Source organism: Microcaecilia unicolor, chromosome 8 (genome assembly GCF_901765095.1).
Source record: "Microcaecilia unicolor chromosome 8, aMicUni1.1, whole genome shotgun sequence".
In the NCBI taxonomy this organism is placed as follows: Eukaryota; Metazoa; Chordata; class Amphibia; order Gymnophiona; family Siphonopidae; genus Microcaecilia; species Microcaecilia unicolor.
The window spans coordinates 132,532,798-132,559,259 of NC_044038.1; the positions used below are offsets into that span (position 1 = coordinate 132,532,798).

At 48.7% G+C, this 26,462-nt stretch overlaps 1 protein-coding gene across 2 annotated transcripts in view; it reads right to left on the minus strand.

Annotated features, from left to right (window-relative positions):
• The window catches only part of WWC1 (WW and C2 domain containing 1), a 439,489-nt gene extending 416,358 nt beyond the window's left edge, over positions 1 to 23,131 (minus strand). For both annotated transcript variants that reach the window (XM_030211705.1, XM_030211704.1), the window contains exon 1: positions 22,622 to 23,131. In XM_030211705.1, the coding sequence (XP_030067565.1) occupies positions 22,622 to 22,740 (119 nt within the window). In that variant the 5' untranslated portion in view covers positions 22,741 to 23,131. The remainder of the gene's footprint in view (positions 1 to 22,621) is intronic.
• Positions 23,132 to 26,462: the final 3,331 nt, after the last annotated feature.

Here is a 26,462-nt window from a genome sequence, read left to right on the forward strand (position 1 = left end):
TAGAAGGGGGGGAGAGGGGAGGGAGGAGGGAGGGATATACAGGGAGTACGAGATACATGGAGTGTGGTTGGTAATTGAGGTGCAGCGGCATTTGGTACAGGTCCGGGGGGCGAAACAGCAGAAGATGAGGAGTCAGCAGGTGAAGGGCCTAATATGGATCCCTGGGGGGGAGGCTGGGTCCCCTAGGGATAAGGGAAATGATTAGGTTGGGTTTCTTAAGAGTGATAGCAGGCAATGAATAGACGACTGGGTGGCGCTACATGTGTGATCTCGTGGAACGTGTGCGGGATAACATCGCCGGTAAAGCGAGCAAAGATTCTTAGTGCACTCAGGAGACACCAGGTGGGCATCGCTTGCATACAGGAGACCCGTTTGTCTATGGTAGAACTCCAGAAATTAAAGAGACATTGGGTGGGAGAGGTTTTTGGCTCTCCAGCAGCGGGTAGACGTGGCGGGGTAGCAATCTTGATCCACAAAAATGTTATGGTGCAGGCCAAATTATTATTCGCAGATGATGAGGGGCGATACGTGGGGGTCCGGCTGAACCTTCAGGGGCAGTCATATTTACTAGTAGCAGTATACGCCCCCCAGACCGGTGGGAAAAAATTCTTTGCAGACCTTTTTGCCCAGTGCCAGAGACATGGGGCAGATCCCATTATAGTGGCTGGTGACATGAATCAGGTGCTGGACCCTGTGCTGGATAGATCGGGACGCCGGCGGGATGGGGGGGTTCCCGGGTCGGGGGTGCTTGAGACCTTTTGCGACGGGCTGGGTTTGGTGGACCCTTGGAGATTGTTGCATGAAGAAGAACGTGATTACACGCACACCTCGAGGGCCCACGGAACCCAGTCTAGGATTGATTATGTATTGGTGACGTCTGGGGTGTTTAATCGGATTGCAGGGGCGGAAGTGGGCCCGGAGGAGCTCTTGGATCATGCTATAATTTGGGTGGACATTGAGCCCCAGCCGTATTACTGTGGTTTGGGTGGTTGGAGATTCCCGGCGTACCTGCACTCCTCTCCAGAGTTCGTGGAATTCTTGGCCAAAAGATGGGAGGATTATTTGCAGAATAATGAGCAGCATCTTAGTACCCCAGCTTTATTTTGGTCCACCGCCAAGACAGTGATGCGTGGAGAAGTAATTGCATATGTTTCTAGAAGGAATCGAATGATTGCGCGAAGGATAGTGGAATTGGAGGGGAAGGTTAGAGTAGCTAGAAAGAAGCATGCGGAGACCCACACCAGGACTACCTTAGACTCTCTGATTGCTGCGAGGGTGGAATTGAATAGCTTATTACAGGACAGATATAATAAGACAACGATCACGCGTAGATATAACCTTAGCCGCTATGGGGACAGACCGGGCGGTATGCTGGCGCGATTAATAAAGGGTACTCGCAGATCGCAGGTTATCACCCAAATACGGACACCCTCGGGCACACTCACATCGAGCCCGGAACAGATAGCAGACACTTTCCATAAACATTTTACCGGTCTTTATGCAGCGGAGGATATGGGATGCGGGGTTCAGGACAGAATTAGAGAGTACCTGCAGCAGTCGGCCATGCCCCAATTGACAGGGGAGCAAATAAGTGCATTAGACTCCCCTTTGGGAGCTAAGGAGGTGCTGAAGGCTATACAGACATTAAAGCTTCATTCGGCTCCAGGCCCCGATGGTTTTTCGGGAGAATTTTATAAAATCCTTAAGCTGCAGGTTGTGGGACCCCTTATGAGCTATTATGAGACAGTGATGAAGGAAGGACAGTTCCCCAGATATGCTAATGAAGCGCTGATCAGCTTAATACCGAAGCCTGGACGAAGCCTGGATGAGCCAGCCGCTTATAGACCCATATCTTTAATAAACGTTGACATTAAGATCTTAACCTGAGTTATGGCAGAGCGTCTAGCACAGGTAGTACCATTTCTAGTTAAAGGGGAGCAGGTTGGCTTTGTTCGGGGTCGGCACTGTCATAAATGTAAGGAAACTCATAGCAGCGATAGCAGAAGCTCCTGAAAGGGCACCCAAAGGTTTAGTGATAAGTTTGGATGCAGAGCGTGCCTTTGACAGGGTGGCATGGCCTTTCCTACATGGAACCCTGCGCTGGATTGGAGTGCAGGGTTGGTTTGCGGGAGCACTGGGAGCGCTTTACACTGATCCGAGAGCTCGATTGCTAGTGAATGGGGTACGAACGGAAGAATTTTTGATAAGGAGAGGGACACGACAGGGTTGCCCCCTGTCCCCATTACTCTGTTAGTCTTAGAGCCCCTCTTACAGTGGTGGAAATAAGTATTTGATCCCTTGCTGATTTTGTAAGTTTGCCCACTGACAAAGACATGAGCAGCCCATAATTGAAGGGTAGGTTATTGGTAACAGTGAGAGATAGCACATCACAAATTAAATCCGGAAAATCACATTGTGGAAAGTATATGAATTTATTTGCATTCTGCAGAGGGAAATAAGTATTTGATCCCCCACCAACCAGTAAGAGATCTGGCCCCTACAGACCAGGTAGATGCTCCAAATCAACTCGTTACCTGCATGACAGACAGCTGTCGGCAATGGTCACCTGTATGAAAGACACCTGTCCACAGACTCAGTGAATCAGTCAGACTCTAACCTCTACAAAATGGCCAAGAGCAAGGAGCTGTCTAAGGATGTCAGGGACAAGATCATACACCTGCACAAGGCTGGAATGGGCTACAAAACCATCAGTAAGACGCTGGGCGAGAAGGAGACAACTGTTGGTGCCATAGTAAGAAAATGGAAGAAGTACAAAATGACTGTCAATCGACAAAGATCTGGGGCTCCACGCAAAATCTCACCTCGTGGGGTATCCTTGATCATGAGGAAGGTTAGAAATCAGCCTACAACTACAAGGGGGGAACTTGTCAATGATCTCAAGGCAGCTGGGACCACTGTCACCACGAAAACCATTGGTAACACATTACGACATAACGGATTGCAATCCTGCAGTGCCCGCAAGGTCCCCCTGCTCCGGAAGGCACATGTGACGGCCCGTCTGAAGTTTGCCAGTGAACACCTGGATGATGCCGAGAGTGATTGGGAGAAGGTGCTGTGGTCAGATGAGACAAAAATTGAGCTCTTTGGCATGAACTCAACTCGCCGTGTTTGGAGGAAGAGAAATGCTGCCTATGACCCAAAGAACACCGTCCCCACTGTCAAGCATGGAGGTGGAAATGTTATGTTTTGGGGGTGTTTCTCTGCTAAGGGCACAGGACTACTTCACCGCATCAATGGGAGAATGGATGGGGCCATGTACCGTACAATTCTGAGTGACAACCTCCTTCCCTCCGCCAGGGCCTTAAAAATGGGTCGTGGCTGGGTCTTCCAGCACGACAATGACCCAAAACATACAGCCAAGGCAACAAAGGAGTGGCTCAGGAAGAAGCACATTAGGGTCATGGAGTGGCCTAGCCAGTCACCAGACCTTAATCCCATTGAAAACTTATGGAGGGAGCTGAAGCTGCGAGTTGCCAAGCGACAGCCCAGAACTCTTAATGATTTAGAGATGATCTGCAAAGAGGAGTGGACCAAAATTCCTCCTGACATGTGTGCAAACCTCATCATCAACTACAGAAGACGTCTGACCGCTGTGCTTGCCAACAAGGGTTTTGCCACCAAGTATTAGGTCTTGTTTGCCAGAGGGATTAAATACTTATTTCCCTCTGCAGAATGCAAATAAATTCATATACTTTCCACAATGTGATTTTCCGGATTTAATTTGTGATGTGCTATCTCTCACTGTTACCAATAACCTACCCTTCAATTATGGGCTGCTCATGTCTTTGTCGGTGGGCAAACTTACAAAATCAGCAAGGGATCAAATACTTATTTCCACCACTGTATGTCATATTAGGCAAAACCCAGAGATCAAAGGCGTGGGAGTGGGGGAAGATGAATTTAAACTTTTAGCATACGCGGATGACCTGCTGCTGATGGTGGATGATCCGCGGGCCTCGGTGCGGAATCTTTTGAAGGAAGTGCAGTATTATGGGGGTCTGTCAGGGTTTCGCTTAAATCTGTCTAAGTCACTGGCAATGGGGATGACAGAGGAAGTCCAACAAGGCTGGGAGGGGCCATTCCCATTTCGATGGGCAGAGGAGAGATTGAAGTATTTGGGGGTGGAGGTGCCGGTCAAATTATCCACACTTTACAAGATAAATGTGAGGCCCCTGCTAGCGGAGACCAGGCGCCTGCTGGGAATGTGGGGTTCTTGCCCTCTTTCCTTGTCGGGGCGCATAGCTCTTTTCAACATGCTAATAGCCCCTAAGTGGTTATATAAATTTCAAGTGTTGCCGCTGCACCTGGGGGGAAGGGAGGAGAGAGAGTTGAAGGTTATGCTAAGGAAATTTTTATGGAATAACAGACGACCCAGGCTGCCACTAGAAGTCTTATATAAGCCTAAAACACATGGGGGAATGGGTTTGCTGAACATTAGATACCTCACCATCTCTTGCACTATGCGACATGTGAGGGACTGGCTGGTAGGCAGTCAACATTTCACGAATACACAGCTGGATGCTTCCTTGACATCTGGATCACACTTGAGTTGCCTGCTGCACACCACCAAAAAGGCGGTGGAGGTTAAAACCCCCATGAACTGGTTTGTGCGTTCAGCGAGAGCAATGTGGAGATGGCTATGTAGGAGACATGGTTTTTCTGCAGCGGCGACACCCTTTGTTTCTTTGAGGTTGAATCCAGATTTCCCGGCGGGGACAATGGACAAAGTCTTTGTGCGCTGGAGACAACAAGGAATTCACTATTTGTACCAGCTAGTGGATGAGGAGGGGCAGCTGAAATCATTGGGGGAGCTAAAGAGAGAGTATGGCATCCTGGACACAGACTTTTTCGCTTATGCACAAGTGAAACATTACGCTCATGCATTGGGAGCATTTAACTTAAGCGAGGATGTACAAGACACGCTCTCAACAGCATTAACATTGGGGTCACAAAATACAGTGCCCTTGCGCTTCCATCATCGAAACCTCCAAGACACCACGGAAGATATAGACTATTGCAAACTAGCGACAAGTTGGTCTCGGGATTTGGGGACTGAGCTCACGGTGGAGGAACTTCAGAACTTCCTGAGGGCCATTCTGCGGCGGTCCTTCTTTATACGACAGTGGGAACAGCAGTATAAGTTTGCCCTGAGAACTTACATAGCACCGACTAGAGCGCAGAAAGCAGGCTTTGGCACTGGGAAATGCCCTAAATGTGGAGAGGCACTGGCGACCTTGGGCCACGTTTTGGTGGTGTCCAGGCGTCCGAAAATTTTGGATACAAATAATAACAGAATCGGGTCAGTACTGGAAGCGAGGATTATCGGTGGGGCCCTTGCTTTTGTTTGACATATTTCATGCAGGGCAACCCATGCCATCGGGAATGCTGGGATTTCTACAAAGGACAACCCTGGTCGGGAAACAAGTGATTCTGCTCAAATGGCGAGAGGAACAGACTCCTACCAGAGAATTGTGGAGGACAAAGATGACTGAACTAATGCACCAGGAGCTCTGTGGTGTAGTTTCATCAATTAACCATGGAAAAGACACCGACGCTTTTAGGAAAGTCTGGGGAAAATATTGGAACACTCTCCACCCTGCTACTAGACGCCACATTCTTCATAAGCTGACAAGCACGCAAGGGAGGGGAGAAGCACCCCACACGGACTGAATGGAGATGTATCTATGTCAACCACATCTATATTTGTAGGGATTGGGAAGGGAGGGGGGGGGGAAAACGGACTTATGGTAAATACGTTAAGCCACGAAAGGTGGAGGGCTATAAGACCCAAAGCTCTCTACGTTATAGTTCACCTGCTAAATTTCTAAAGTTTATATAATATACGGACATTGCATTTTTTTCCAATGTTTGATAGACGTATAACAGCGATATAGCTGAAGGCTGTAAGGGATGGGTGGGGGGAGGGGGGGCAGGAAGGGTGGAATGATGATAAATGGTGATGAAACAATCGTTTTTCTAGTTACTTGTACCTTGGCATGCGGAATTACCAGAACTATGCTGAGAATGTTGGTTATATGTTTTGTTATTTCATCAATAAAAAATTATTGAACCATAAAAATTTAAGACTCTCAAGTCAACACAGAGCAGGGGGTAGTCAGTGAGACCCAGAGTTTTGATGCTGGGCCATATCTGGGCACTAAAAATCCAGGACAGTGGCAGTACCCAAAAGTTATTTGAGTACGGCTGATATTCATAGTTAACTGGGCAAAATCAGGACTGCATTGAATATCGCAGGTGCAAACATAACACTCAGCTCCATCCCCAGACCACCCCAGCACTTCCCAGATGCTGCAGCAGTGGTCAGAGGGAATATTCAGTGACAGTGACTGGGTAAGTAACATAAAGGGGCATTTTCGAAAGGGACATCCAAGTCGCGATTTGGACGTCCTCGCAAAACGTCCAAATCCAGGGGCAGGAAAACCCGTATTTTCGAAACAAGATGGACGTCCATCTTTCATTTCAAAAATACCATCAGGGATGTCCAAATCCTTAAATTTTGACATCCCTAGATTTGGACGTTTCTGATTTTCGGCGATTTTCGAAACCAAAGACATCCATGTCATAAACGACCAAATGTAAGCCATTTGGTCGTGGGAGGAGCCAGCATTTGAGGTGCATTGGTCCCCCTGACATGCCAAGACACCAACCGGGCACCCTAGGGGGCACTGCAGTGGACTTCATAAATTGCTCTCAGGAACACAGCTCCCTTACCTTGTGTGCTGAGCCCCCCCAAAACCCACTACCCACAACTGTACACCACTACCATAGCCCTTACGGGTGAAGGGAGGCTCCTAGATGTGGGTATAGTGGGTTTTGGAATGCTCGCTGTTTCCTCCACAAATGTAACAGGTGGGGGGGGGGGGCTGGGTCCGCCTGTATTAAGTGCACTGCACCCACTAAAACTGCTCCAGGGATCTGCACACTGCTGTCATGGACCTGAGTATGACATCTGAGGCTGGCACAAAATATTTTTAAAGATGTTTTTTGAGGGTGGAAGGGGGTTGGTGACCACTGGGGGAGTAAGGGGAGGTAATCCCTGATTCCCTCCGGTGGTCATCTGGTCATTTCAGGCACCCTTTTGTGCCCTAGTTGTAAGAAAAACAGGTCCGGGTGAAAACGTCCAAGTGTTCGTCAGGCACGTCCTTGGTTTTTTCGATTATGGGTCAAGGACATCCAAGTGTTAGGCACACTCAAGTCCCGCCTTCACTATGCCTGACACGCCCCCTTGGCCATCCTTGCGATGTTGTGCAGTTGGAGACGTCCTAAATCGGATTTCAATTATACCAATTTGGACGTCCCTGGGAGAAGGATATCCATCTTCCGATTTATGTCAAAAGATGAATGTCCATCTCTTTTGAAAATGAGCCCAATAGTAAACTAGTAAATACGGCAGATAAAGACCTGAATGGTCCATCCAGTCTGCCCAACAGTCACTTATTATCAAGTCATCATTAAACTAGCAATGAATGTGATATAAAATACTTGATCATTGTCTCTCTTTGGCATTTCTGGGACATAGACCTTAGAAGTTCGCCCAGTCTTGTCCTTAGTTTCCAACTACTGAAGTTGCCGTTGAAATCACTCCAGCCTATTCAAATCCATCCTGTCAATTGCGGGACACAAACCGTAAAAGTCTGCCCAGCGCTGGAGTTTCCATCAAAGCCCTCTCCAGCCCATCCTAAACCAGATTGCCATATACGGGACTCAGATCGTACAAGCCTGCCCAGCACCGGCCTTAGTTCCTCATAGCCAGAGTCACCATCTAAAGCGCCTCTTGACATGTAAACACACATGCAACCATTTAAGTTTTGGGGGCTTTGTATACCATTCATTTTCTAATTAGAGGTCCTCTGTGCTCAACCCACTCCTTTTTTAATTCCATCACGGTTTTTTCTCCACCACCAGAGTGGGGTTAAATGGGCAGTATTCACAATGGAGAAGGGTAGTTAGTGGGGTTCCTCAGGGGTCTGTGCTAGGACCGCTGCTTTTTAATATATTTATAAATGATTTAGAGATGGGAGTAACTAGCGAGGTAATTAAATTTGCTGATGACACAAAGTTATTCAAAGTTGTTAACTCGCGACAGGATTGTGAAAAATTACAAGAGGACCTTACGAGACTGGGAGACGGGCGGCTAAATGGCAGATGACGTTTAATGTGAGCAAGTGCAAGGTGATGCATGTGGGAAAAAAGAACCCGAATTATAGCTATGTCATGCAAGGTTCCACGTTAGGAGTTACGGACCAAGAAAGGGATCTGGGTGTCGTCGTCGATAACACACTGAAACCTTCTGCTCAGTGTGCTGCTGCAGCTAGGAAAGCAAATAGAATGTTGGGTATTATTAGGAAAGGTATGAAAAACAGGTGTGAGGATGTTATAATGCCGTTGTATCGCTCCATGGTGCGACCGCACCTTGAGTATTGTGTTCAATTCTGGTCGCCGCATCTCAAGAAAGATATAGTAGAATTGGAAAAGGTGCAGCGAAGGGTGACTAAAATGATAGCGGGGATGGGACGACTTCCCTATCAAAAAAGACTAAGGAGGCTAGGGCTATTCAGCTTGGAGAAGAGACGGCTGAGGGGAGACATGATAGAGGTATATAAAATAATGAGTGGAGTGGAACAGGTGGATGTGAAGCGTCTGTTCACGCTTTCCAAAAATACTAGGACTAGGGGGCATGCGATTAAACTACAGTGTAGTAAATTTAAAACAAATCGGAGAAAATTTTTCTTCACCCAACGTGTAATTAAACTCTGGAATTCATTGCCGGAAAATGTGGTGAAGGCGGTTAGCTTAGCAGAGTTTAAAAAGGGGTTGGACGGTTTACTAAAGGACAAGTCCATAAACCGCTACTAAACGGACTTGGAAAAATCCAAAATCCCAGGAATAACATGTATAGAATGTTTGTACGTTTGGGAAGCTTGCCAGGTGCCCTTGGCCTGGATTGGCCGCTGTCGTGGACAAGATGCTGGGCTCGATGGACCCTTGGTCTTTTCCCAGTATGGCATTACTTATGTACTTATGTACCCTCAGGAGAGAATTCCAGGCAACAATCACTCCGTGAAAAAGAATTTTCTGACATTACTTCTAAATCTACCACCCTGCAAACTTAACTCATGTCCTCTAGTTTTAATATTTTCCCTTCTCTGGAAAATATTTGTTTCTCTATCAATACTATTCAAGTATTTAAATGACTGTATCATATCTCCATATCTCCTCTATCCCTCTTCTCTTGGGTATACATATTCAGGTCTTCCAGTCTCTTCTCATGCCCATAACATTTTTGTCGCCTTCCTCTGGCCCACTTCCAATCTTTTTACATCCTTAGCAAGATACAGCCTCCAAAACTGAATACAATATTCCAAGTGGGGCCTCACCAACAACTTTTACAGGGGCATCAGCACCTCCTTTCTTCTGCTGGTTAAACCTCTCTCTATACAGCCTAGCATCCTTCTAGCTATGGCCACTGCCTTGTCACACTGTTTCCTCACCTTCAGATTCTCAGATACTATCACCCCAAGGTCCCTCTCTCTGTCTGTGCATATCAACTTCTCACCTCCTAGCATATACGATTCCCTTGGAATTCTACTCCTTAAGTGCATCAACTCTGCACTTCTCTGCACTGAATTTTAAATGCCAAACATTAGACCATTCTTCCAACTTTTGCAGACCTTTTTTCATTATTTCCACTCCCTCCGGGGTGTCCACCCTGTTACAAGTCTTAGTATCATCCGCAAAAAGACAAACCTTACCTTCTTACCCTTTGGAAATGTTGCTCACAAATACATTGAACAGAACTGACCACAACACTGATCCTTGAGGCACTCCACTAGTCACCTTACCTTGCTCCGAGTGAATTCCATTAACCACCACCTTCTGGCATGTCTGTCTGTCAACTAGTTCCTAATGAAGCTCACCAGTTTGGGTCCTAACTTCATGCTGTCAAGTTTACTTAAGAGCCTCCTATGAGGAACTGTGTCAAACACTTTGCTGAAATCTAGATTACATCTAGCACACATCCACTGAATACCTCCTTCTGACTCACTCAGTTTAATTTCACTGGGCAGGAGCCTTTCCCTGTATGAATAGATCATTTTGAATATTGGGCACCTTAATTTTTCAAAAACAAGACTCCTGGCTCCTACTGAACTCTGGAAGATGTATTTGAAAGATAATTTTAAAACAGCTAAAACTGAAGAAACTACAGTTTACAAAATAATCTACCTACTGGTAGGGAGAAAGGAGAAGAGTGAGGAAGAGGTTGGTGTGAACTCTCTGGTGTCAGCAAATAGTTTAAATTTTTCTGTCTCTCCATGGGAATAGGGAGGAATTTCTCCAAGAGAGGCAAAATAACCTTCTTGTATTATTTATTTATTTTCAGCACTTGACATATTGCAAGTGATCCCTGAGGTGACTATTGAGCACATTTTCAAAACAGAAAAACGTCTAAAAAGTGGCATAAAGCAGCATTTGGATGTTTTTCTCACAAAAATGTCCAAATCAGTATTTTCGAAACCAATTTTTTGACGTTTTTCTTTGAAGTCCATCAGAAGTGCGTCCAAATCTCAAGGGGGCATATCAGGGGTGTGTTCAGGGCAGAACTTGGGCATTCCTGAGACTTAGACATGTCAGCCATAAACGTCCAGCACTAAAACTAAGATGTTTTGAGCTAGACCTGTTTTTTTTAAAACAAAAAAGGCACAAAAAGGTGCCCTAAATAACCAGAAGGCCAATGGAAGGAATCAGGGATGACCTCCCCTTATTCCCCCAGTGGTCACTAATCCCCTCCCACCCCCCAAAAAATGTAATGAAAAACATTACTTGCCAGCCTCTGTGCCAGCCTCAGATGTTATACTCAGGTCAATTAGAATAGCATGTAGGTCCCTGGAGTAGTGTAGTAGTGAGTGCGGTGCAGTGCACTGCAGAGAGGTGGACTCAGGCTCCTCTCCCCCTACCTGTTACACTTGTAGAAGAAACTGTGAGTCCTCCAAAACTCACCAGAAACCCACTGTATCCACATATAGGTGCTCCCCTTCACCCGTAAGGGCTATGGTAGTGGTGTGCAGTTGGGGGTAGTGGGTTTTGGGGTGCTCAGCAGACAAGGTAAGGGAGCAATGGTCAGATGTGTACCTAGCAGCATTTTATGAAGTCCACTGCAATTGCTGTCCTAGGATGTCAGGGGGACCAGTGTATTGTACTAAAAATGCTGGCTCCTCCTACATCCCAATGGCTTGACTTTGTGCGTTTTGCACTTCGACTTTTTTTTTTTTAAATGAACCAAAAAATAAAACGTCCAAATCACAAAACCTCCTATTTTCAAAAACAAAAAATACACATTTTTCTTTTTTGAAAATTACGTTTTTTGCAAAACGTCCAAAGTCGGACTTTGACGTCATATCGAAAATGCCCCTCCACGTGGTTTACAATTTCTATTACAAGTACTTTGCAGTGCCCCTAATGGGCTCACAATCTAAGTTATATATTGTGCCTGGGGCAATGGAAGGCTAAGTGACTTGTTTAGGGTCACATGGAGCTGCAGAGGGAATTGATCCTGGTTCCCCAGGATCTCAACCCAATGATGACCGTCAGGCAGCAGCGAGAATCATACCCAATTCCCCAGGTCCACAATCCGCTGCACTAACCATTAGGCCACTCCTCCACAGCTTCTTTCTATGGAGCAGAGAGTAAAACTGATAAGAATTGTCTTAGATACAGTTAAAGCATCAACAGGCTTTAATTTCCCCATTAAAAAAAACTTACCATATAAAAAAAATGTCTGATTCAAGTGTCGTTTCAATAACAGCAACATTAATACTTTCAGTACCAGGCATATTGTGAAATAATAGAAACTTATTAAAAACAAAAAAACAGTCACTCAGGACCTAGAGCAAATCTACCATTACAGCTCTATCTCCCAAAGTTCACACAACAAGGACCCCACATGGAAAAAGGCAGCCCCATAAATATTGCAGTGAGCCCTAGAACATCAGTACAGATTATTACACGTTCTTACATAGAAACTCCACGTTAAATAGAATAGCCAACTTTGGTTGCACACACAGAACACAGACAGAACTCACTCAGTTTAATTTCACTGGGCAGGAGCCTTTCCCTGTATGAATAGATCATTTTGAATATTGGGCCCCTTAATTTTTCAAAAACAAGACTCCTGGCTCCTACTGAACTCTGGAAGATGTATTTGAAAGATAATTTTAAAACAGCTAAAACTAAATAAAAAAATAAATGATCATAAAACGAAAATGTAAATACGGATACAAAAAATTACTCTGAAACACCAAGAAGTTAAACACTGCATGCCAGGGTCACCGAGATGGGGGACAGAGGGGGCAAAATTCCCCCGTCTTGGCCTCCAAGGAGGGGGGGGGAGAGGGTCTGGTGCCAGGGTCTGTCTCTCTCCTGCTCTTGTCGGGACCTGGGTGATTGTGTTAATGTGATAACCCAGCACACAGGAGCAGGAGAGAGACAGAACCAGGCACCAGGTCCCCCCCTTGGAGGCCATGGAGGAGCAGACACACTGACGCAGGAAGGTAGGGGAGGGGGGCGGCGTGAGTGAGCAAGCAAGTGATGGGCGGCAACAGCAGCTGCATCCTGAGTGAAGGGGGCGCTGGCTGCAGCAAACCTGCCCCTGTCTCTCGGCAGCCCTGCTACATGCAATGCAACACCAGAGAAATAAGGTAAAATTATGTATAATCATACCTGATAATTTTCTTTCCATTAATCATAGCTGATCAATCCATAGACTGGTGGGTTGTGTCCATCTACCAGCAGGTGGAGATAGAGAGCAAACTTTTGCCTCCCTATATGTGGTCATGTGCTGCCGGAAACTCCTCAGTATGTCGATATCAAAGCTCCATCCGCAGGACTCAGCACTTAGAGAATTACACCCACGAAGGGACACTCTGCCCAGCTCACCACCGCCAAAACGGGGGAGGGGAATTAACCCAGCTCATCCCCACACAAGTGGGGGAGGGGAATCCGTCCAGCTCATCCCCGCGGAGCGGGGGAGGGACACCACACCCGCCGATGCGGGGGGATCTGGCTTATCCTGCAACCGCAACCGCGGGAGGAGCTGACTGACCCTAACACCGCCGAAGCGGGAAGGGTACAAAACTGCCCTACAGCCGCACGAAGCGGGAGGGAGTGCCGGCAGAATTTATGTCTCAATCCAGCCCCGTAAAACGGGGGGGAGAGGAATGCAGCAGCTCACTGTAACACAAACTCGTCTCAACTCTTGAAGAATCCAAGTGAAAAAACTTGAACACGAAGTCTTTCTGAAGTAACTGAAGACTAAACTTGAACCTGAAATGCAACCAGAATAAAAACAGTACAGATATCTGGGAGGGGCTATGGATTGATCAGCTATGATTAATGGAAAGAAAATTATCAGGTATGATTATACATAATTTTACCTTCCATATCATCAAGCTGATCAATCCATAGACTGGTGGGATGTACCGAAGCAGTACTCACCCAGGGCGGGACATTGAAATCCCTGACCGCAACACTGAAGCTCCAAACCGGGCCTCCGCCCGTGCAGCCACAGTCAAACGGTAATGCTTGGAGAATGTATGCGCCGAAGCCCAAGTTGCCGCCTTGCATATCTCTTCCAAGGAGACGGATCCGGCATCTGCCATCGAGGCCGCCTGAGCTCTAGTGGAGTGAGCCTTCAGCTGGATAGGCGGCACCTTCCCCGCGGCCACATAAGCCGCTGCAATGGCTTCCTTGACCCATCTTGCCACTGTAGGCTTAGCAGCCTGCAGACCCTTACGAGGACCTGCAAACAGGACAAACAGATGATCCGATTTCCGGAAATCATTGGTCACTTCCAAGTATCTGATGATGACTCGTCTCACATCCAGATATTCAAGAGCGGAGTACTCCTCTGGGTAGTCCTCCCTACGAAAGGAAGGGAGACAGAGCTGCTGATTCACATGGAAGCGAGAACCAATCTTGGGCAGGAAGGAAGGCACTGTGCGAATAGTCACTCCTGCCTCAGTGAACTGCAGAAAAGGCTCTCGACATGAGAGCGCCTGGAGCTCGGAAACTCTTCTGGCTGAAGTAATAGCCACCAAAAAGACTGCTTTCAACGTCAGGTCTTTCAGAGATGCCCTCGACAAGGGTTCAAAAGGCGGCTTCTGCAATGCTCTTAGCACCAGGTTGAGATTCCACGCAGGCACCACTGAGTGCAGAGGAGGGCGCAGGTGATTAACTCCCTTGAGAAAGCGCACCACATCTGGCTGCGAAGCCAGGGAAGCACCCTTCAGGCGACCCCTGAAGCAAGCCAGAGCCGCTACCTGGACTTTAAGGGAACTGAGCGACAGGCCTTTCTCCAGACCTTCTTGCAGGAACGCCAACACTGAAGAAATTGGAGCAGTGAAGGGAGAAAGTGAGCCTGCTTCACACCACGCTGCAAACATACGCCAAACCCTGGCGTAAGCAGTAGAAGTAGAGCGCTTCCTCGCTCTTAGCATAGTGGCGATGACCTTGTCTGAGAAGCCCTTCTTCCTCAGACGCTGCCGCTCAATAGCCAGGCCGTAAGACCAAAGGGGGAGGGATCCTCCATCACCACGGGACCCTGATGTAACAGGCCCTGCTCCACTGACAGCCGCAGAGGATCGTCGACTGAAAGCCTGATCAAGTCCGCATACCAGGGACGTCTGGGCCAATCCGGACCCACCCGGATTACCCTGCCGGGATGCTTTGCCACCCTGTCTAGCACCCTGCCCAACATGGGCCAGGGCGGGAACACATAGAGGAGCTCCTGTGTCGGCCACTGCTGGAGAAGAGCATCTACTCCCAGGGATCTAGGGTCCCGTCCTCTGCTGAAAAAGCGCGGCACTTGGCAATTGGCCGATGACGCCATCAGAACTAGGCTCGGCTGGCCCCAGCGCTTCGTGATGTCCAAGAACGCCTGAGCAGATAGTTGCCAGTCTCCGGGCTCCAAGGGATGGCGACTGAGAAAGACCGCCTTGACATTCATGACTCCGGCAATGTGGGCCGCTGAAAGCTGCTCCAGGTTCGCTTCCGCCCACTGGCAAAGACTCATAGCCTCCTTGGCTAGAGGGGCGCTCTTGGTACCTCCCTGGCGGTTGATATAGGCCACAGCCGTGGCATTGTCCGACCGGACCCGTACAGGCTTCAACACCAGTACCGGGATGAACTCCAATAACACCAACCGAATGGCTCTGAGTTCCAGGAGGTTGATAGACCACTTGCCTCTGCAGGAGACTAGAGCCCCTGCGCTGTCCTTCCCAAGCAGTGGGCTCCCCAGCCCATCAAAGAGGCGTCTGTCGTGACGACAATCCACTCCGGGGTCACCAGAGGCAATCCAGCAGACAACTTGTCTGTCTGCGTCCACCAGCTCAGCGCCTTGCGCACTGCTGGGTCCACGGGAAGGCGCACAGCATAATCCTCCGACATCGGAGTCCAGCGCAGCATTTAGCTGTAGTGGTCTCATATGAGCCCTGGCCCAGGGCACTACTTCCATCGTGGCCGTCATAGAGCCCAACAGCTGCACGTAGTCCCAAGCCCGAATAGGAGAGGCTACTAGGAACTAGTCCACCTGAGCCTGAAGCTTGACAATCCGATTGTCTGGCAGGAACACTCTGCCCACTTGGGTGTCGAATCGAACTCCCAGATACACCAGGGACTGAGTCGGGCGCAGCTGGCTCTTCTTCCAGTTGATGATCCATCCCAGGGAGCTCAAAAGAGCAACTACCCGGTCCATAGCTTTGCCGCACTCCGCATAAGAGGGGGCTCGGATCAACCAGTCGTCCAGATAAGGATGGACTTGTACTCCTTCCTTTAGCAGGAAGGCCGCTATGACCCCCATTACTTTGGAAAAGGTCCGCGGAGCAGTAGCCAACCCGAAAGGGAGGGCTCTGAACTGGAAGTGTCGTCTCAGGACTGTAAAACGCAGGAAGCGTTGGAGAGGAGGCCAGATGGGAATATGCAGGTACTCTTCCTTGATGTCCAAGGAAGCCAAGAACTCTCCTGCCTTCACTGCCGCTATAACAGAGCGGAGAGTCTCCATGCGAAAGTGCCTCACTTTCCAGGCCCGATTGACCCCTTTGAGGTCGAGGAGGCCGGACAGAACCTCCTTTCTTTGGAACCACAAAGAAAATGGAGTAACGTCCCTTGCCAATCTGATTTTTTGGCAGCGGAACGATCGCACCCAGGCGGATCAGGTTGTCCAAGGTCTGCTGCACTACCACAGCTTGACCGGAGACTTGCAGGGAGAGAGTACAAACCCGTCTCTTAAGGGTTGGCAGAACTCTAGCTTGTAGCCGTCTCTGATGACTTCCAGCACCCACGCGTCTGAAGTTATAGTGGTCCACTCGCCCAGAAACGAGGACAGCCGTCCTCCAATCTGCACTGGGGCGTGGACCAAGGCCCCGACATTGGGTACGAGACCCTGGGGGAGGACCGGAGGGAGCACCTCCGGGACGGCGGTCTCTGCGAAAGGAATGCTGCTTGGGGGAGAAATTCCTCTTGAAGGAAGAGGGGGCAGAGGAACCCGACTTGCCCGGGCGGTATGGAGGTATCGGGACGAGTACTAACCCGAGCCCTGACCTCTGGTAATTTCTTGCCCTTAGACGTGCCGAGATCGGTCACGATTTTGTCCAGCTCGACCCCAAAGAGCAGCTTGCCTTAAAAGGCAATCTAGCCAGGCGGGATTTAGAGGCGTGGTCAGCAGACCAATGTTTCCGCCAAAGCCACCGCCGCGCAGAGACTGTCTGAGCCATGCCTTTAGCTGAGGCTCTCCAGACATCATACAGCAAGTCTGCCAAATAGGCTAAGCCCGATTCCAGGGCCGGCCAATCAGCCCTCAAGGAATGATCCGAGGGGGAAGCCCGCTGCACCATAGTCCGGCACGCCCTGGCCACATAGGAGCCGCAAACTGAGGCCTGCAAACTAAAACAGCTGCCTCAAAGGACGACCTTAAGGCCGCCTCCAATCTTCTGTCTTGGGCGTCCTTTAGGGCCGTGCCACCTTCCACCGGCAACGCCGTTTTCTTAGTCACCGCAGTGATTAAAGAATCCACGGTAGGCCACAGATAGGCCTCACGTTCACTCACAGCCAAAGGATAGAGGCGGGACATAGCCCTAGCCACTTTAAGGCTCGTTTCCGGGACATCCCATTGAGCCGCAATTAAGGTGTGCATGGCATCATGCACGTGGAAGGTTCTAGGCGGGCGCTTCGTCCCCAGCATAATGGCAGAGCCAACAGGGGCTGAGGGAGAGACGTCCTCCGGAGAGGAAATCTTCAAAGTGTCCATGGCCTGTAACAACAGGTTGGGCAAATCCTCTGGGCTAAAAAGCCGCGCTGCAGAGGGGTCATCCGCTCCATCCGAGCGGGGATCTATCTCCTCCAAGGAATCCGCACAGGATCGTTGGGAGACCTCAGACACGCTGCCCTCATCTACATCGGAGGAGACAAAAGTCCTCCAAGGCCTGGGAACCTCAACCTCTTTATCAGAAGAGGGAGCAGGGGCAGCGTTTTGCATGAGGAAAGCCTGATGCAGCAGCAAAACAAACTCGGGGGAAAAACCCCCCAGACTGTGCACTTCCGCAGTCTGGGCAACAGCCCTAGACGCACTCTCAACCGGCGCTCGCACTAGCGGGGAGAGACATGCTGCGCATCCAAAATGGCGTCCGGCGCGAAACTCCGTGAAGGAGCCGCGCGGGAAGAACGGCGCTTAACTTTAGCCGCTTTTGTGCCGTCGCCCAAATTAAGGGCGTTCATGGCATTAATGTCTCCAACCTCAAGGGCGGCCCACGAAGAAGCCGTCCGAGCCGCGTGGCCGGCCAAGATGGCGGAGGCGAGGAGCGGGGGATGGGCGGTTATGGCGGGAAAAAACCGCCACGCCGGAGGAACGACCGGGACATTCATCGGTCACTAAACTATCACCCATCAAGGGCGAATCAGGTTGTAAAACTCCCGCATCCCCTCTAGAAGCGCTCCAGCGATCCGGGGAGCGACCCTTTGCGCCCTCGCCCTCCGACGCCATTGCCACGAGGAGAAGAATCGGGGAACCCCCTGCCCGCTATAAAAAGGTAAAATTACCTGCTTGCCGCTCCGAGCTGTAACGAACTGGTGTCCCAGTGAGTAGCTGCAATGAACGTTTAAAGAAACGTCGAATTAAACGCCTTTAAAGACGTTAAAAATTTTTTTTTTTTTTTTTTTTTTTTTTTTTAACGGAGCCAGCGGGAGGGGGGAGAAAAGGAGGGACCTGGCACCACCAGGTTTGCACTTGCTCAAAAGAGCCCTCAACCCCAGGCCTCAACAAAACCTAAGGATTAGGCTTGGAGGCCTAGCCAGAGCTGCTGCTATGTGTGACCACCACCTGCTGAGATAGAGAACATACTGAGGAGTTTCCGGCAGCACATGACCACATATAGGGAGGCAAAAGTTTGCTCTCTATCTCCACCTGCTGGTAGATGGACACAACCCACCAGTCTATGGATTGATCAGCTTGATGATATGGAAGGGATTCATTTCACCTTGCACTGTGCAAAATGTAAAGTTAGTAGATTACAGGGCTGGCATGTGTGTGTATGGGGGGCGGGGGGGGGGGGGTGGCAACCAGGACAACTGCCCTAGGACCCCAGGCAAGAGAGGATCCCAAGCCTGCTTGAAGCTGAAGAAGACAGATACATTCCACAAACTGACATAATCCAATCATTAAATAGAAAATACAGTCTTTTTTTTTCTACCTTTGCTGTCTGGCCATTTTATTTTTCTAATTATGCTGGTCTCAATCTCTGGTTTCTGCTTTCTTTTGCCTTTTCTTAGCTCTCATTTCAGGATCTTCTGTTCACTAGCCATTTCTTTCTCCTGCAGTCTTCACTTCCTCCTCTCATTCAACTCTAACATCAATCTCTTCATTTCAGCGTTCATCCATTCATTTTTCTGCTTCTCTAGACAGATTTCAATCCTTCTTCTTACCAACCAGTCCTCAATCTCCCTCTTTTTACCTACAGCTACTTACAATTTTCCATCTCTTTCCTTCACCCCCACCCCACACTCCCATTCCCCATTGATCTCACCTTCCCCAGTCTCTCACTAGCTCCTTAACTGGTGCAATTTTAGCAGGTCCCATTTTAGGCAATGAGACCAAGGGGCCCTTTTACTAAAGGGCGGTAGGGCTAAAGATCGGGTAGTGTGTGGCAAAACAGCACTACTGCTGGGCGTGTCCAGGCACCCTGTGATATTTCTATTCTTGCTGCACGCCGTGTCCCGTGCTAGAAAATAACAATTTATTTTCTAGCATGGGGAATAGGCGTGTCTGGTGGTAATCGGGCAGCGCATGGCCACTGCCATGTGCTGCCCAATTACTGACAGATCAGAGCATGAGCCCTTACTGCCAAGTAAACAGGTGGCAGTAAGAGCTCAGGCAATAAAGGCCGCATGCTAATTGTGAAATTAGCGCACACCCATTAAGGATGCCAACTGAAAAGGCTTTTTATGGTTGCTGTAAAAAGTGGCCTCAGTGTGTGGCAATCCCACACGCTAATGCTACGTTTTTACTGTGGCTCGGTAAAAGGACCCCCTAGTTACTAATAACCTGGGTTAAGTCTGAATAGTAGCCCATGTTGATAATTTCCACTTCATTCCCTTAAAAATTAAGTTCTCGCTTGGAATTCATCTGTTCCTATTTATTTATTTATTAGGATTTATTTACCGCCTTTTTGAAGGAATTCACTCAAGGTGGTGCACAGTAAGAATAGATCAAACATGAGCAGTAGGCAATTAGAGCAGTAAAAATATTCAAACAACAAAACAAAGTATGGCATGGCATACTACTTGCAATGACAACACAATATGTACTAGAACATTATAATTGGTAGTGAGGGGTAAGGCAAAGTTGTAACATATAGATGAGTAAGAAAGTAGGGAGAATTAGAAAGTGATTTGAAGAAAGTTATCTCAGCTAGGGTAGGAGTGGATAAACATGTCCCGCTGCAGTATGTGCAGCCCAAGTCAATCCTCATGTGTGTGAGTGAGACTAGCAAGTTAGTTACTTCTTCCATTAAAGGATTGGTTGAAGAGCCAAGCTTTCACCTGCTTCCTGAAGTAGAGGTAGTCTTGTGTTAAGCAGAGGTAGTCTTGTATTTGTCCTTACGTCACAGTCTGACACAACAATCTGTTCCTATTTGTCCTTGTCACAGTCCTCTGCTTCTGACATAACAATCCACTGTCAGGACTTAGGCAAAGGGCCGGGATTTCAGGTGGGGATAAATCCATGAACTGCAGAACATGAATTCCCTGGTAAAGCTATGACTTTTGTGCACAACATCCACAGAAATAGAACTGGAATAAAAAGATGTGGAGAAAGATATGGACAAAAAAAAAACGCAGGTACACCATCAAAAGACTGCCTAAAATGAGTAGCTGATTATCATACACTAAATCCTGAAAACATGAACAGCCTTCCTTTGCTTATTGCTTTAAATTATCATTGTTCTTTACAGCCTGGTATTGTATAAACTCACATCCCCCCCCCCTCCAGCAGAACTGACCTACAATTACACACCTGCATGAGACTAAATGTTGACAGCAGAAATTAAAGCATAGCACCTCTTTAAGTACCGTATATTTCCCTGCTGGCCGATTTGGCATAAAATAGCAAAAGCAAGATGGGGGAGGAGAGAGCAAGTATTAAACTTTCCCCGGGTAAGCAAGATTTTAGCCACAAATCGTCATTCCAACACCTTACAATGTAAACTTATGACCAACTTCCTCACTGAACTGATTTTCCAGCTGGTAAACAGAGCGATATAGATACATAATTTTTTCTATTTCTTAAAATATGTTCCCAAACATGTCTAGACGATTAAAGAACTTTGAGAAAGGACAAGATCATCGATTCCTTCTGTAGCTTTTGAGCCCCCCCAGCTTAGGGGGTCTTTTACAAAGGTGCACTAGCGTTTTTAGCGCACACTAACCATGTAGATTCCTATGAGTTTCTTTTACAAAGCTGCGCTGCTGATTCTCAATGTGCCAAATCAGAGGAAGCCCATTTGCAGTGCAGAAATCGCTAGTGTGGCTTTGTAAAAGAAGCCCTATAATCTTCTTATGGGCACCTACACGGTTATCGCACACTAATTTTTAACATGTGCTAAAAATGCTAGTGCACCTTTGCATTTAAAGAAATAAGCACTCATGGCATTAATTTTCACCTCATCCCACCTCCCACTACTCCTGTCTACCCCCAGCTAATCCTAGCCCTTACCTTTTCCCTCTATATTTCAATTATCTAGGTTAAATCACTAAGGGTCCTGTTTACTAAGCCGTGCAAACTTATTAGCGCACACTAATGCTAGAGACACCCATATGAATATAATGGGTGTCTCTATCATTAGCACACGCTAAAAAATTTGTGCACCTACAGTGCGGCTTAGTAAACAGGGCCCTGTTTACTTAGGCCGCGGTATAGGCATGCTAACATTTATAATGTGTGCTAACCAGGGGCGTAGCTACGTGGGGCCACGGGGGCATGGGCCCCTGTAGATTGGGCCCTAGCCCCCTCGTAGATTGGGCCCTGGCCCTCCCGCCACCAACCCCTTCAACCCTCCCTCCCGCCGCCAACCCTCCCCTGCCACCGTCGGCTACCGTTGCTGGCGGGGGTCCCCAACCCCCACCAGCCAAAGTCCTCTTCTCCTGTGCAGTCACGCTGCTGATCTGCAAAGGCAAGCTTCTGTTTCTGTGAGCCTGACTTCGGCTGGCAAGGGTTGGGGACCCCCGCCAGCAAAGGTACCTACCAGCAGCGGTGAGGGAGGGTTGGCGGCAGTGGGAAGAGGGGGTCGAAAGGGTTGGCGCCGGGGGGGTCAAAGGTGGTGGTGGCAATGGGAGGGGTCAAAAATGTCGGGGGGGGGGGGTCGGCGGCGCCAGGGGGGGGCTAAAATGTGCTCCCTCACCTCGGGCTCTGGACCCCCCTCCCGCCGAAGTCTGGCTACGCCCCTGGTTCTAGCACTAGAGACACCCATAGGACATGGGTGTCTCTAGCATTAGCATGCGCTAAAAACGCCAGCGCACCTTTGTAAACAGGGTCCTAAGTATTTAATTACATCTGCTCCTAACTCAAGTTTTACTGGTCTAACATTATATGATGTATTTTACTTTCTGTGAATATATTTTGAACATGTTCATGTTTTCCTAACATTGAACCTGAGTTCTACTCGGGCTAATGCGGGATATAAATGCCATAAAAGGGGCCAGGCTCAGATACAGGTTCGAGTCCCACCTCTGCCCCTGCTCGTCTCTTCCCAACCGCTGGGTTTGCTCTGGCATTCCCTGCTCTTTGTTAACCATCATTCCGCCCAATTTACCCCACTGCAGCCCTCAAAAATGTACATAAATACATCGCTAACAAATCTTTGCACCAAAGCTTTCCTTTCTGGATGAAAACCTTAAGAGAGTAGCATGCAGTAAAGAGGAGCCTGATAGCATGATCTGGTCCCCGGTGCATCCCATAGAACACAGCCCGGAACCCTGGGGATAGGGATCCCCTGCCGGCATCTGCCTTGCTGGAAGGGCAGCAGGTGTGCGCTCCTACCTGTCTCTGGGGTCGATCCAGCTGGTGGTTTTGTTGGTGTGATCGATGTAATACACTTTCCCATCGAAGTCCCAGGCTTTCTCCCAGCCCTCTGGCAAAGGCGACTCCTTCCTCGGCATCTCCGGATCGAGTGATCTCCCCCATAAATCCCTCAAGGTTCACAGTAAAGAAATGAAGAATGGTGAAGCTGATCAGGCCGGGACCGTCCCCCCACCTCCCTCAGCAACCCCCTTGATGCTCAAAAACGATTGCCCAGCCGGAAGCGCCGGGATGCCCGGGAGACAGTCGAGCTCCCAGGGCAGCACCAGGATCAGCAGCGCCGCTCCCCGCTGCAGCTCCGTAGAGGAGACACATGCACGGCAGCTGAAGATCAGGGCAATTAGGAGCTGGTTTGGTGGGTAATACTGCTGCTTTCAGACCTTCCTGCCCTCCATACTGCACACAGTCCCGGTCTGCGAGAGGTGCGAACACCGGCTCTCTCTCTCTCTCCTGCTCTCTCTGGTGTCTTCGGCTTTCTCTGGCTCTGCCGCTGCTGCTGCTTGGACGATGACATCATCCAGGTGATTACCATAATGCAGGTAATAGAGCAGCAGCCCAAAAAAGACCAGGGTAAAGACAGGAATACAGGGACAAGGGCCCCACTAACCATTTGCAGTCAAGCCCCCTTGTCGTCTCTGCTCCCTGCCCCACTCCGTAATGCAAATACGTTTGGAAACTCTTTTTTCCCCCACTTTATTAAATAATTGTCAAACCCAATTAAAGGGAAAAAATAAAATTTTCAAGAAATAAATAGTTCAAATGATATAGTTGGAAAATAAGACTATTAGGGCTATTCAACCCCCTTATCACATTACTACTTCATTTTCCAAGTAAAGAAATTGAGTAGAATCAAAGAAAACATAATTATTTCCCAAATAAGTAACAAAATATTTACAAGGAGATCTAAGGAAAAGGTTGCTCCAAGTTGCTAAACTTTAGACATCACATTAGTCTCAGTCTCACACATTCACACTTCAGCACCCTCCCCCTCAATCTCGCCCAACACTAACTACTACGTCCAGAAATCTCCAGGCTGTTGACCACCCCCCCCCCCCCCCACCTTATCCTCTAGTATCTCTGATCTCCTCCCTTCCATCATGTCCTCCAAATCTGCTGACATAGCTGTCTCCACTTACAATGCCACTCTCTCCTCTGCTCTAGACACCCTTGCACCGTCCATCTCCCGTCCCACAAGACGTACCAATCCCCAGCCCTGGCTGACCCCTTGCACCCGTTACCTTCGCGCCTGCGCCCATTCGGCTGAACGCCTCTGGAGGAAATCTCGCGCCCATACTGACTTCATTCACTTCAAATTCATGCTATCCTCCTTCCAATCCTCCCTATTCCTCGCTAAACAGGACTATTACACCCAACTAACTAACTCCCTCAGCTCTAACCCACGTCGTCTCTTCGCCACCCTCAATTCCCTCCTCAAAGTGCCCTCCGCTCCCACCCCCCACCCCCCTCACTCTCTCCTCAATCTCTGGCCGACTACTTCCGTGACAAGGTCCAGAAGATCAACCTCGAATTCACCACCAAACCTTCTCCTCCTCTTCAGCCTATAACCCACTCTCTCAACCAACCTACCCAGGCCTCCTTCTCCTCTTTTCCTGCTATCACTGAAGAGGAAACCGCCCATCTCCTCTCCATCTCGAAATCCACCACCTGTTCCTCAGACCCCAACCCCACCAACTTACTTATCACCATCCCTCCTACTATCACCCCCACCATCTGTCATATCCTCAACCTCTCTATCTCCACTGCAACTGTCCCGGACACCTTCAAGCATGCTGTGGTCACACCACTCCTCAAAAAACCATCACTTGACCCTACCTGTCCCTCCAACTACCGCCCCATTTCCCTCCTACCCTTCCTCTCCAAGATACTTGAACGCGCCATTCACAGCCGCTGCATTGATTTTCTCTCCACTCATGCCATCCTCGATCTGCTCCAATCCGGCTTTCGCCCCCTACACTCGACAGAAACGGCACTATCTAAGGTCTGCAATGACCTGTTCCTCGCCAAATCCAAAGGTCACTACTCCAGCCTCATCCTCCTCGACCTATCCGCCGCTTTCGACACTGTCAATCACAACCTACTTCTTGACACACTGTCCTCCTTTGGGTTCCAGGGCTCTGTCCTCTCCTGGTTCTCCTCCTATCTCTCCCATCGTACCTTCAGAGTACACTCTCATGGTTCATCCTCCTCCCCTATCCCGCTCTCTGTTGGAGTTCCTCAAGGCTCTGTCCTTGGGCCCCTTCTTTTCTCAATCTACACCTCTTCCTTAGGCTCCCTGATCTCTTCTCATGGTTTCCACTATCATCTTTATGCTGATGACACCCAGCTTTATCTCTCCACACCAGAAATCACTGCGGAATCCCAGGCCAAGGTATCGGCCTGCTTATCCGACATTGCTGCCTGGATGTCCAACCGCCCCCTGAAACTGAACATGGCCAAGACTGAACTTATTGTTTTCCCACCCAAACCCACTTCTCCTCTCCCTTCACTCTCTATCTCAGTTGATAACACCCTCATTGTCCCCGTCTCATCTGCCCGCAACCTCGGTGTCATCTTCGACTCCTCCCTCTCCTTCTCTGCGCATATCCAGCAGATAGCCAAGACCTGTCGCTTCTTCCTCTATAACATTAGCAAAATTCGCCCCTTCCTCTCCGAGCACACCACCCGAACTCTCATCCACTCTCTCATTACCTCTCGCCTTGACTACTGCAACCTACTCCTCACCGGCCTCCCACTTAGCCATTTATCCCCCCTTCAGTCCATTCAGAACTCTGCCGCACGTCTTATCTTCCGCCTTAACCAATATACTCATATCACCCCTCTCCTCAAGTCACTTCACTGGCTTCCGATCAGATACCGAATACAGTTCAAGCTTCTCCTACTCACCTACAAATGCACTCGATCTGCAGCCCCTCCTTACCTCTCTACCCTCATCTCCCCTTACGTCCCTACCCGTAACCTCCGCTCTCAAGACAAATCCCTCCTTTCAGTACCCTTCTCCACCACCGCCAACTCTAGACTTCGCCCTTTCTGCCTCGCCTCACCCCATGCTTGAAACAAACTCCCTGAGCCCATACGCCGGGCCCCCTCCCTACCCATCTTCAAATCATTGCTCAAAGCCCACCTCTTCAATGTCGCCTTCGGCACCTAATCACTTCATCTCTTCTCAGGAAATCTCATCTACCCCAACTTGACATTTCGTCTTTTAGATTGTAAGCTCTTCTGAGCAGGGACCGTCCTTATTCGTTAATTTGTACAGCGCTGCGTAACCCTTGTAGCGCTCTAGAAATGTTAAGTAGTAGTAGTAGTCTCACAAATTGCCTCCTACAAGCCTGCATTGCCCTGGAAACATTGGGGAAAACATTTATCTTTTGTCCACAAAAAGAGTCATCTTTATGTTGAAAAAATCTTCTCAATACACTCTTTTATCTCCCTCTTTAACAAAAGAAACCAGGAGAGTGGCTCTGGTGCAAACCGCCTCTTGGGATGTCACTAAGAAAGTTGTAAAATCAACCAAGGCCCCATCCACGAGATATCCTCCCCTACCAACATTAATAACATTTTATTTTTTTTTTAATTTTTTTATTTTTACTAAGGATACCAAAATTGAGGGCCCCTTTTACTAAGCCGCATAGGTGCCCTACACACGCCAAATTGCAGTTACCGCCCAGTTACCACATGGCCCTTGCAGTAATTTCAATTTTTGCACGTGTCTGCTATGAGCACCTGAAAAATAATTTTTATTTTCTGGCGCACGTAATGGACACGCGCCAAGTGGCATTTG